The sequence below is a fragment of the Chelonia mydas genome, chromosome 27 (assembly GCF_015237465.2).
Source record: "Chelonia mydas isolate rCheMyd1 chromosome 27, rCheMyd1.pri.v2, whole genome shotgun sequence".
Classification (NCBI taxonomy): Eukaryota; Metazoa; Chordata; order Testudines; family Cheloniidae; genus Chelonia; species Chelonia mydas.
In genome coordinates, this window is record NC_057860.1 from 1,110,026 (window position 1) to 1,121,603 (window position 11,578).

At 47.2% G+C, this 11,578-nt stretch overlaps 1 protein-coding gene across 1 annotated transcript in view; it reads left to right on the plus strand.

Moving 5' to 3' along the window:
- PSMD11 (proteasome 26S subunit, non-ATPase 11) overlaps positions 1-11,098 on the plus strand; it is a 28,601-nt gene extending 17,503 nt beyond the window's left edge. Inside the window, exons 7-14 of the mRNA XM_037886774.2 lie at positions 701-845; positions 1,216-1,276; positions 3,127-3,189; positions 5,836-5,961; positions 6,570-6,605; positions 8,747-8,798; positions 10,566-10,708; positions 10,842-11,098. Coding sequence (XP_037742702.1) covers positions 701-845; positions 1,216-1,276; positions 3,127-3,189; positions 5,836-5,961; positions 6,570-6,605; positions 8,747-8,798; positions 10,566-10,708 — 626 coding nt within the window. The 3' untranslated portion in view covers positions 10,842-11,098. The remainder of the gene's footprint in view (positions 1-700; positions 846-1,215; positions 1,277-3,126; positions 3,190-5,835; positions 5,962-6,569; positions 6,606-8,746; positions 8,799-10,565; positions 10,709-10,841) is intronic.
- Positions 11,099-11,578: the final 480 nt, after the last annotated feature.

An 11,578-nucleotide genomic window follows, 5' to 3' on the forward strand; every position in this document is an offset into this window, starting at 1 on the left:
ATATTTTCAAGCTTTCCTCTGCAGCCATAAGGCCCAGAAACCCTTTAAAATGAAAGGTTAGAATCTCATGTACTCACTTGATTTCAGGAGGTGGAACTTTAAATACAACACAGAATATCATGAGAGTCATAATAAAATCTCACAAGTTGGCAACAGTGAAAGCACTAGCTCCGCCGCTATTCAGGAAAAAGCAAACAGCCATTTGTTGCAGCTGTAGATTTTCCCTGTTTCAATCTGGTGATAAATTTATGCAGCAGTTCAGTTGCTCACAATCTCTGTCTGACCAGGCAAAACTGATTAAGCGATCATTTGTACTAATGAGCTTGGGAAGATGCCTTTAACTTGCAGTTCCAGTGGTCCCATAACTTTTCTTAGATATGTCATTTGGAGAAGCTGGTACTGTAGACATTATCTGAACAGACAGAGGAGGTGCAACGTATGTTTCAGCACTTTATTGCTTTTTATCTTGCTAGAGCCACAGCTTTTGTGCGGGTTTTTCTGGGTTTGCTATCTATCTGTTTTGCTCTACTTGGAAGAGAGAACGAGGGTTTAGAGGACTTCAGGACTAAGTGAGTTTAAAGGGAAAGTATCCCTTGCAGTAAAGTGCAACATGCAGCATTAAGCAGCCACACTTTCCATCTGCCTCCAGTTGAATGCAGAACTGAGTTTGACTTCTGCCTGTTTTTCCCTCTCTCAACAGGCATTATCCATGCAGCAGAAGAAAAGGACTGGAAAACAGCCTACTCCTACTTTTATGAGGCATTTGAGGGATACGATTCAATTGACAGCCCAAAAGCCATCACTGCATTGAAATACATGTTGCTGTGCAAAATCATGCTCAACACGTAGGTGGCACGTAGGTTGTGGGACGAACACTTACATTGAAACAGGAATGGAATTGCCTATTCCAGTCTCACAGCTGACCACACTCGGCCAATGCTGTTTTTCTTTTTTTAAACTAATTCCGTGCTTCTATTTCTTTAATATTAGAGCCTTGGTAATCTCATGTCTCCTGGGAATGCCCAGGTTCTTATTAGAAATTAAGTCCAAGACATTTTAGTTTTATAATGGAAAACTTGAGTGAGATGATTTTGTGCAGCACTTATGTGGAGGCATGTGAGAGTCAGGAAGGTTGTGGCTCAGCTGGAAAAGGTAACTGTTAATACCTGTATTTAGAACCACAGTGACACTTGTTTCCTTCCCTTCTCTCTCCAGCCCAGAGGATGTGCAGGCATTAGTGAGTGGGAAGCTTGCTCTGCGGTATGCAGGAAGACAGGTATAGAAAACTCTCTCAGCCTTTCAGTCTTCCTTCATTGTCTCTCTCCATACTTCAGCTGAGGCCTGATCCTGTAATGGAAGCTAAGCACACTCAGCACATTGATGTAGCATCTTGCAGGCTTGGGCCCAGCATGTACGGCTGAATTGTGTCATGCTTTTGCTTGTCAGCTCACTTTGAAAGTCCCTCTGCATACAGAGATAGCTGAGCAGTTCTTGAGAGATCCAGAAGAGTGTAAGGTGAAGCCGAGCAACTAATATCTTAGAACAAACAGGATTTTTTTATTGAAATGAAACCGCTTGCAATTTCCATGTAATTCTTTAAATATGGAGGCTCTTTCTTCAAAGCAAATGATCTCCAGGGCGCTGGCTTAGTCTTAAAATAACTAACCCATCCTTGGTACACAGGAGTGATCCTGTAGTAACAAACCAGCTCGTGCTTTTAATGAGGTGTAGGCTGAACATGGGACTAAGCCAGGAAGTTCTAAAGACTGATCGAGGCTTAACCATTTACACCCTCTGTGGTCTTGATTAATCATGTAACTGTTCTGGCTCAGTTTCTCCATCAAAGCACAAGGGATTATGAGGTCTAGCTAATAAGAGGATTGTGGTAAGCACTGATTATTGATAAGATGGAGTACCCATTTCAGGAAGGATGAGTGAACAGTGAATGAATGAATGGTGTCTTGTCTGTACCATATTTCTAAATAAACCCTGGTCTTTCCTACCCAGCTATTGTATTGGGTTGGTCTATGTTCCATTGCACACGATACTGCTGGATACTTGTATTTGTTGTTCCCTCTCTCTCTCCCCTCCTCCCCCAACAATCATGGTATCTGAGCACTTCAAATATTACTTCCCGACCTCACAGGGGGATGTTATCCCCATTTAATAGATGAGAAAATGAAGTGCCCAACACCGCACATTAAATTAGCGGCATGTGAGAACACAACCCCATGTCCCCAGACTCCCAACCAGTGCCCTAACCACTAGACCACACTGCCTTTCTAATGCATCTACGCTCTTGAGTAATGCTGATTAACTTGAAAAGTAGTGTATCCAGCTTTCCCACAGTATAAAGTATCCATTTGTTTGGGAGAGTCTGCTGAAATGTTCTCAGTTAAGTGGGATTGGGAGGGAGCAAAGCACATTGTTAATCATGATGGGGTGATTGGAAAGTCTGAATCCTTGCAATATGCCAGGCCTAGCAAATCTTTACCAGAGCCATTTTAGCTCTTTATTAGTACTGATCCTCAACTCTAACATGCAAGGTAATGTTTCAGTCCTTGTTTCTGTCTACAGTTCTCCTTCTCTACAGTTATTAGGAAGATTAGACACAAAATTCTCTTTCATGCAGGAAATGCTTCCTGTAATACAGCCCATGTCACTAGTACATCTAGTGACACCCCTCTTCCCCCCACCAACCTGAGACAGCGTAACTGAGGTGTGAAATGTGATTTTAATTGGCTAAAAATACCTAAATTTGCAGCTTCTGAAGGCAGTTCTGAAATGTGCACGTTGCAGAACTGCAACTGAAGTTACTCCCTACATTCAACCTTGATAGGAACTGCATCCTTTTGCTGCAGCTCTCAAACATTACAGAACTCCAATTTGTCAGCATGAAGCTGTTCTGATACTAGATGACCTGCAACTGTTGGGTTTTCGCCTTCCTTTGTGGTCAGCTGATGTTCTTGTTCTGTGTATATGGAATTAAACAGACATGAGACTTTGTTGCAAAGGGAACATTCCTTCTTTTTGTAGTTAAGAACTTTCTCTGTGCTCCATTCAACTGGCATAACATTTTTCTGGACACCACCAAATACTAACACTAGCTCCATTTTCTCTTTGCAGACAGAAGCTCTAAAGTGTGTGGCACAGGCCAGTAAGAATCGATCGCTGGCAGACTTTGAAAAGGTAAGTGAGCAGGAAGACTCCAGATGGGAAGAGGTTGCATTTTAAGTGTCCGGAGGACTGTGTGAAAAGATGGAAGTTTTAGTGCTCGTGATGGAGCCAAGCTATAGCAGAAAGAGTGTTCTTGTGGTATTTGCTTGAGTTTGAAAACTAATACCATTTTGACCATATCTGCTTTCCGTGAACAATTAAGTGGTCTAGTTCTTCTAGCACAGATTTGTGGGGAAAAAATGAAGCTGGAATATATGAATCTTTCACCTTTTACTGAAAGACCATTTTAAATTGCTTAGTTGATTGTAGCATTTGTGCTGTTCTGGCTCAATACCACATGATTTGCCTAACAACACGAAGTTTGAAGCCTGAATACTCTTAACAAACCATTTGCTATTAATATGAAAAGGGAGGAAATTTGGGAACACTTGAGAATTTTGCCACTACATGCATCCGACGAAGTAGGTATTCACCCACGAAAGCTTATGCTCCAATACGTCCGTTAGTCTATAAGGTGCCACAAGACACTCTGCCATTTTTTGAGAATTTTGCGTTATTCAGAATTTACCAACAGAAGTGAAACTTGACAAATTATCACATTAGAGCAGAACAGAGCAAATTCCTATGCTGAGGGACAGAGCAGTGGCACTGGTGCTCTGTAAACTTGTCCCCTTCTCCAGCCAAGAGAGGTACATTTTAACTGTGACCTTCAGTACCCTGCTGCTATTCATGTAGTTGGCCTTTTTTGAGCAGGGAGCTACTAAATTATGGAAGATGGGAACTTGTGTTCACTGCAGATTAGGCTGAAGCCTATAGACTCAAGTCACTAGTACTCTAAAAATGCCACTTTTTATTCTTCAGGGAATTCTGTGCAAAAAATTAAAAATTCTGTGCACAGTGTTTTAAAACGCTGCAAAATTTTGCGTATTTTATGTGTCAAAATAACACAATATAATCACACAACTTTTAATTATTTTGGTAATTTATTTCAAAATACCTGTCAGCAAGTATGTGAATAACAAAAAAAGACTCAGGAAATGTGGGTTTTTGTGGTTTTTTGACAAATTCCTTAGTAGACATATTAGCACATTTATATGGCTCCCCAGCAAGTGATAGGGACAGAATCTTGCATGCCCAACGCTGCCCTCCTAATCCAAGTGTGGGGCTGGCAGGCTCAGCCCAGCAGGATCCAGGTGTGGAGGCGCTCAGTGTGTGGGGATCCAGGTGTGGGGTGAGAAGGTTCTGTGTGGCGTAATCTGGGTGTGGGTGGCTCTGTGGGGAGTCTGGATGTGGTGGTGGGTGGGGGAGCAGATTTGGATGCACAGGGCTTTATCGGAGGGTTCATTGTGGGGACTGGGACTCTGTGGGTGGGGGTGGGCAGGCAGTTCAAGTGAAGGTGGCTTGTGCTCAGCAGAGGGCTTTGGGTTGCGGGGCTGGGGAATGGGGCTCAGCATGGGTCTGGGCGCAGGGGACTAAGGAAGGATGTCCATGGGGTGGGATGGTCTGGGTGTAGCTGGTTGGGGCTCGGTGGGGTAGGTGTCCAGGTGTGGGGGGGTTTGATGGGGTGGAGCTTGGCGGGGTGAGGGTTTGAATGCAGGGGGCTCAGCAGGGAGTGGTCTGGTTGCGAGAATGGGTGTTGGCAGGGAAGTCGGGGTCCAGATGCAGAGGCTGTGGCTCAGTGGGGGAGGTCTGTGTGTGGGGGTTGGGCAGATCCCCCCACAGTGACTCTCCCCCTGCGGCTGGGGAGCGATGGGGCAGGCAGCAGGGCTGCGGTACGGGTTTCCTGAAACTGGGGGAGGCTCCCGGGGGTGGGTTCCTTGCCCCAGCCGGCTGGGACTTGCAGCTGGAGCCTGGTGCACAGTAGGAGCCACCAGTCAAGGTATCCCCAGCTCCGGATGCACCATGAGAGGGACAGAGTCTTGTTTGCACACCCGCCCTGCCCCCCTGAGGTGGTGATTTACATCTCCCCCGGCTGCTCCTGATGTCCTAACCAGATATTCTCTCTCTTTCCACCTTCCCGCCCAACCCCCACTGCCTGGGTGGGATGCATGAATCAGTTTTTCTGCATGGAGAAAGTAAAATCTGCAGGGGGCATTAATTCTGCTCTTGCACAGTGGGGCAGAATTCCCCCAGGAGTAAATTCTGTGGCTAGTATCCCCTTCCTTTCTTCACTCTCCTCACTCCTGCATAAGAGTCCTCCTTGTCAGCCTGAAGAAATCCGCTGCCTGCTTAGATTTTCATTCGTTTGAAATGATTTCCCATTTGGATACTTCTATTACTTTTTAAACATTTTTATCTTCCTGGACTGAAGCCTTTTAAAAGATTCTTCAGGAAGAAAACGCAAGTTGAGGGGAGAAACCCTGTTATGCCAAACCTCTCAAAGAGGCGAACAAATGCATTTGCTTACCTAGGCCTCTGGGTCACATCATTATAAAGAATGTGAAGAAAGATACTAATCAGCCTAATGATTTTGCTGAGGTGCTGGACACTGACCTTCTGGCTATGTAATACGTAGTAGCAGTTTAACATCTGATACCATGCTGGGGGCAAGGGAGGCTATAGTCTGCCCTGACAGGAGACCTGCTGGGCCAAGTCCAACTACCTGTCTTCACTACCACCTCCAAGCTTAATTATTTTTTCCCGGCATGTCTTCTGTAGGCTCTGACAGATTATAAGGTGGAGCTCAGGGACGACCCCATCATCAACACTCATTTGGCTAAACTCTATGATAACTTATTGGAACAAAATCTGATCAGAGTCATTGAACCCTTTTCCAGAGTACAGGTAAGTGTTTCTTTACTTCTGGCAGCTTCCTCCCCACCCCCCATCCTTGGCATGTGAGCTTCCTAGACATAAGCAGGAGGCTGGTAGGTGAAGTAATCTGCCGTGGTAGGGAGTGTTTTGACTCCCTCAAATGAGTTCTGCTGACCACTTGGTGGACTGGCACTTGAGTCCATAAGTCGTCGTCTTCAGCTCAAAACGACTGGCTGTCAAAGGGCTGATGGGGGAACCTCCAGAACTGTCAAAAGCATGCTCTTTCGTTTTTTTCATTATGCTCTAGATAGGCATGTTTGTACCACGTTGATTGACAGTGCTTGGCTCTAAGGGATCTTCCAAGGCAGGGGTGAGGCTGGACTAATACCAATCTTAAATCTGGACTGAAGCAGTGAAATGATGACTCAGCTGTTCAGTTTGTGGCCTGTCCACCTTTAATTAGAATTTTATTGTGGTCCGAATTCTAAATGAGATGAAGCAAAGGAACCCATCTGGGGTAGATGGCTGGAATATTGAGTTGTCATGTAGAAAGAACCCATACCTTCTTGTTCTGTAGTAAAGGCAAAACTAAAGCTTGACTTCCCGTATCTGTATTGGTTTTTCCTCTCCCTTTATAGATGGAACACATATCCAGCCTCATCAAGCTCTCAAAGGTAAGAACATTGCTAGAAATCTGTGGGTTGGTTTAGTAAAGAGGACAAAGAAACCAAGGAGTCAGATGACCACCATGAAATAACTCCGTGCATTGAATCTCCAGGTGTGGGCAGCTCCACGAGTAGAGCAGATCCACTGTTGGCGAATCCCTCCTGTGACGGTTGCACTCACCTCTCTTAATTTTCTCCTGGTGCCCCTTGTAGGCTGCCGACCTCACTAGGACTCAGCCCACCGGCCCAGTCACACAGTCAGTAGGCATGAGTGAACCCCTTCTGGGGTAACAGAGGTCCAGCAAGGACTGTCGTTGTGCCCTTGGTAGTGTCTTCAGCCCCGTCTCTGGGCTCGGTTTTCAGGCTCTTCTGGGCTAACTTTAAGTTCTTCTGTGCTCTGTTATAGAGCACTGCCCCAGGACTTTCTTTCTGGAGACTTTGTCTTCACTGATTCTCACTGTCCCAGCTGTCCAGCCAGGTCATCTCTCAAGTTCAGCCCCCTTGGGGGGGCATAACAAAGGGCTCACCAGACAGTCAGTCTGCCTTTAGCAGAGCCCTGAGCCCTTTCAATTCCAGCCCTTTGCTTGGGCTTCTGAATGAGCCGTATCCCCTTCTCAGGGCTTAGGCCACTTCCCCAGTGGCTGGTGGGGGAACCTGGGCCCACCCACTACTTCGGGTCCCAACCCAGGGACCCTATAGGTATCAGCCATGTACTGCTTCCTTCACTTGGTTGCTGCTGTGTTCCCTGGTTCCCTTCCCAACTGGCCTCTTCACCTCTGTCCGTTACCTTAGGGCTAGAGTCCTCAGGTCCTCCTGCTCCCAGGTTCAACTAATGCAGCCCATCAAGTTCCCATTGGCCAGAGTGGAGCATCCTTCCTTGCACTTTTGGCCCCAGCCAGGAACTGACTTGCTCAGGCCTTGCAGCTGCATTTATCTGTGACTTCTGGGCTCTAGTTGGCTGCAAGGGGCCTCAAAGGGCCTGGTTCACCCTGTCACACACCCCCTTGAGGGCAAGGGTTCGTGTAAGATGCTTGCAGTCTACGTTTTTTGCTTAGGGAGAGATGGGCTTCCCTACAAAACCCTCCTCCTGTCCCCAGGTCCTGCCCCTGCTACTTCTACCACTTGCTAACTCTTCTACATTTGAAGAGTCTGAAGGAGCCTCCCTATAAAGTGCTGTAGAGTTTTCCATGCTCAGTAACCCCCTCACTGAATCTGTCTTAGCCCTTTTTAATCCAGGTGGGCAGCAAATGGCAGTCCAGGATATAACAGTCATGAAACAGCTGGGACAAAGCCTTCTAGAAAGGTCCTTGACTTGACTTGAAAAGCTCTTAAAAGGTAGTGGGCCAAACTAGTTGCTCCCTTGGCTGGAGTTTCACCAGGGATGAACTTGGCACAGTGACTGTACAGACCCCCACTCTATCAACTTCCCGCAGTGCATAAAGGAGACTCTCAGCTGGTGTAAGTCTTAATAAAAATACTCCTCTTGCTCTCAGGAGCACCCAGAAATGTCCTTGCCCCAAACTGTCAGAGAGGCTCTAAACCCAGAGCTGCCATGTCGGGTGATGGAGAGTATCTTACTCATGGCCATATGGTTGCTTCCACTATACAACCTCATTTCCAAATGGTGCGCTCTCTAACTCAGCCCTTGGGCGCTAGCACACACTGGGAGCACAAACATTCCTTAATTGTGAGTTTTACCAACATAGCAGAGAGTGGAGAACAAAGGCCTGATTCCCAGTGGGCCACTTGGTAGCTGTAGCAGGTCATCAAAGTCTGAGGCATGGTGAAGCTTAGCTACCTAGATGCTTGCTGAGTCAAGCAGGAATGCTCCAAATCCCCTGCTGATTCCAGTATGTATGAAATGAAGATTGTACTGTATTTCATGATGTGAAAAGACAACAGGTCACTTGAGAACTCTGATCGTTAAAAGCTGGTTCCTGGTCATGGCTGCTCTGACATCCTGCTTTGCCTAAAACTGACTGTAATTGCAAGCTAGTCTGTATGTGAGATCTGGCTTGCAAAGATATTCAATTACAAGTGCTGAAATGTTGCTTGGAAGCAGCTATCTTTATATCCTGTCAGGTCTGTGGCTTGAGGGCGGTAAAATCCACTGCTCTGCAGTTTGCTTCAAGAGATTATTTCAATTTCAGGCTGATGTGGAAAGGAAACTGTCACAGATGATCCTGGACAAGAAATTTCATGGTGAGTCTCTGCACCCTGTTGGATCTTTCCCCACCTTTCCCTGCATTTTCAGATGAACAAGTGAAAGAAGCTTGTGCACGTTCTCCTCTTAACTGCTGTCTCTCCAAGTCTTAAGCACATGCCCTAGAGTGTTGTCACTCTAACTCCAGATGATGCTGACAGGCCTAGAAAGCAAATAGAGGTACACGGGAAAATACTGAAAGGATTATGGGCTGTACCCTGGAGGACCTGAGCATTTGCTCTTTTGGGAGCTATGGCTGTTCAGCCTCTCTCTGACCTCACCTTCCTCTGACTTACCTTGTGACACCAACTGACCAATGGGAGCTTCCAGTGGTGCCCTGCCTGCTCAGTAACGGCTTCCACTTGAAACCAGAACTTCTTTGCCAGCTCCTAGCAAAGAGCTGAGGGTCATGCTTCCATCCACCTCTTGCTGGAGGACTAGTGTCTAGTACAGGGGTGGGCAAACTTTTTGGCCTGAGGGCCACATCTGGGTGGGGAAATTGCATGCAGGGCCAAGAATGTAGGGCTGGGGCAGGAGGTTGGGGTACAGGGGGAACTGCAGGGTGTGGGAGGGGGTGTGGTGTGCAGGAAGGGGCTCAGGGCAAGGGGCTGGGGTGCAGGAAGGGGCTCAGGGCAGGAGGTTGGGCTGCAGGAGGGGTGCAGAGTGTGGGATGGGGCTCAGGGCAGGGAGTTGGGGGCTCAGGCTAGGGAGTCAGGGTGCAGGAGAGGTTTGGGGTGCGGGCTCCAGAAGTCCCTGTGGCTCCTGGGGGAGGGGGAGCAGAGGGTTCCATGCGCTGCTGTTGCCTGCAGGCACCACCCCCTGCAGCTTCCATTGGCCAGGAATGGGGAATTGCGGCCAATGGGAGCTTTGGGGGAGGGCAGCACGTGGAGCCCTCTGGTAAGCAGCTGTGCTCTCCTTTCCTGAGTGCCCAGCACAGAAATCCAGTCCTCCTAGCTTAGCTGGGCAGAATGAACATGAGAGAGGTCAGTGGGACAACCATGTTGATTAGAGAATGATTAAAGCATTGCAGAGACCCAAGACAAAATACTGAAAGGGATAGAAAATACCTTTTATTGGTAATGGGATCAAGAAAATGAACGGTAAATCTCCCAGCTGCTGGACTCGCCATCAGAGAATCCCACCCACTATACAGATGATTGGAGATGGGTTGGAGATCCCCCTGAGTAAGATTCCCCCCCACCCCCTTTTTGAAGGCTGCTCTCGCACAAAGCGGGTTTCCAAAGTGCCGCCTTCTGGCGCCCCTGTTCCACATCCCCTGCAGTGTTGGTTGCAAAGAGCATGTTAGCCAGGTGCCGGGGTTGTACTGGTAAGCCCGGGTCAGAGGAAGTCCTGACACCTTTCCTCCATACACGCTGTGATAGACTTACTGTTCTCTCAAGCATGTGCCTAGCTAAAACGCGGGAAACCATTTTTATAAATAAAATGTTTCCACCAAAGCACTTGTTTTGTGTTGTAGAAACACGCCCCAAACCCTAAAACCACCCTTCTCTAATATGTGGCTCTAGGAGTGAGAGAGATGCTAGGGAGCAGTGGTCACAGACCCCAGCTGGAGGGGCAAGGGCCAGATGTTTAATGTAGGGAGATGGCTGGATAAATGCTAATGGAAATGAATTCCACATGGCCAGCACAGCAAAGGCACAAGGTCCGACCTGGAACCTGATGGCTGGATCTGACAGAAGAAGGCCCTCGGAAGTCTGTCTAGCTCACACATGGACTGCTGGGTAACCAGAGCTTTGTGTTTGTAGGGATCCTCGACCAAGGGGAGGGAGTCCTGATTATCTTCGATGAGCCGCCAGTAGACAAAACGTACGAAGCTGCCCTTGAGACTATCCAGAATATGAGTAAAGTAGTGGATTCGCTCTACAACAAAGCCAAGAAGCTAACATAGGTGAGTGGGTTTGAGGAACTGAAGCACACAACTGCTTGGGTCCATTTCTTTTGGCTCCCAAGCCTAGGTACAGCATGTGCCTATGCTTCTCACTTTCTTCCCCTTGATTGACAGCGGCTCTTTTCTCTTGCAGAGTTGACTTTGGTAGCTGTCATTTGGAGAGTGTGTGTGACAGGAGAGTGAAACCTTTGGGAAAATGCTCGGAGACTTTTTTCTTTGTTCTACTTTTCGCTCGGAAAGTTTTTAAACGTCCTCATCCGGTGCATCTTGTATTCCATACAATGCGTGTTCCAGTTTCCATGTAACGTTTACTGGCCAAACTTTGTATCGGGGGGGAAATATTGTTTAAAAAAAGAGGGATTCTAAATAAAAGGAAAAAGGCTTACACTACCTAAACATGTGCTTTCCACTTCCTGAGGGATGGCAGAGAGAGTAAAGCAGGGGCAAGGTTTTATCCTCAGTAGCTACCCAGCTGCCGAGGAAACAGTTCCATTTCTTCCCTCTACTCTGAAATCGGAGACTTACTGACAGTGTATAAGAAGCCACATTTTATTCCATTTGTACTGAACCAAAAAACCCTTATGTACAGACTGCTGGTTTATTTTTAAATCTTAACTAACCCCTTTAATACCCCCCCAAAGCAACTCCATATTGACTCCCAGAAGCCCACACATAGGGAACCCACTTCAGAATTGCCACTGTGCTAGATCAGCTCAAAGGATAGAAGTAACGGCGGCAACTGGCTAGACTGTGAGGCCAGTTTCTAGCAAAGGGAACAGCACAGGGCTCCCCGGGAGGCCTGTATTGCATGCTGGTGTTTTGAAATAGACTAGACTCTAAATGTGTTAAACCCCCCGCACCCCGCATTGT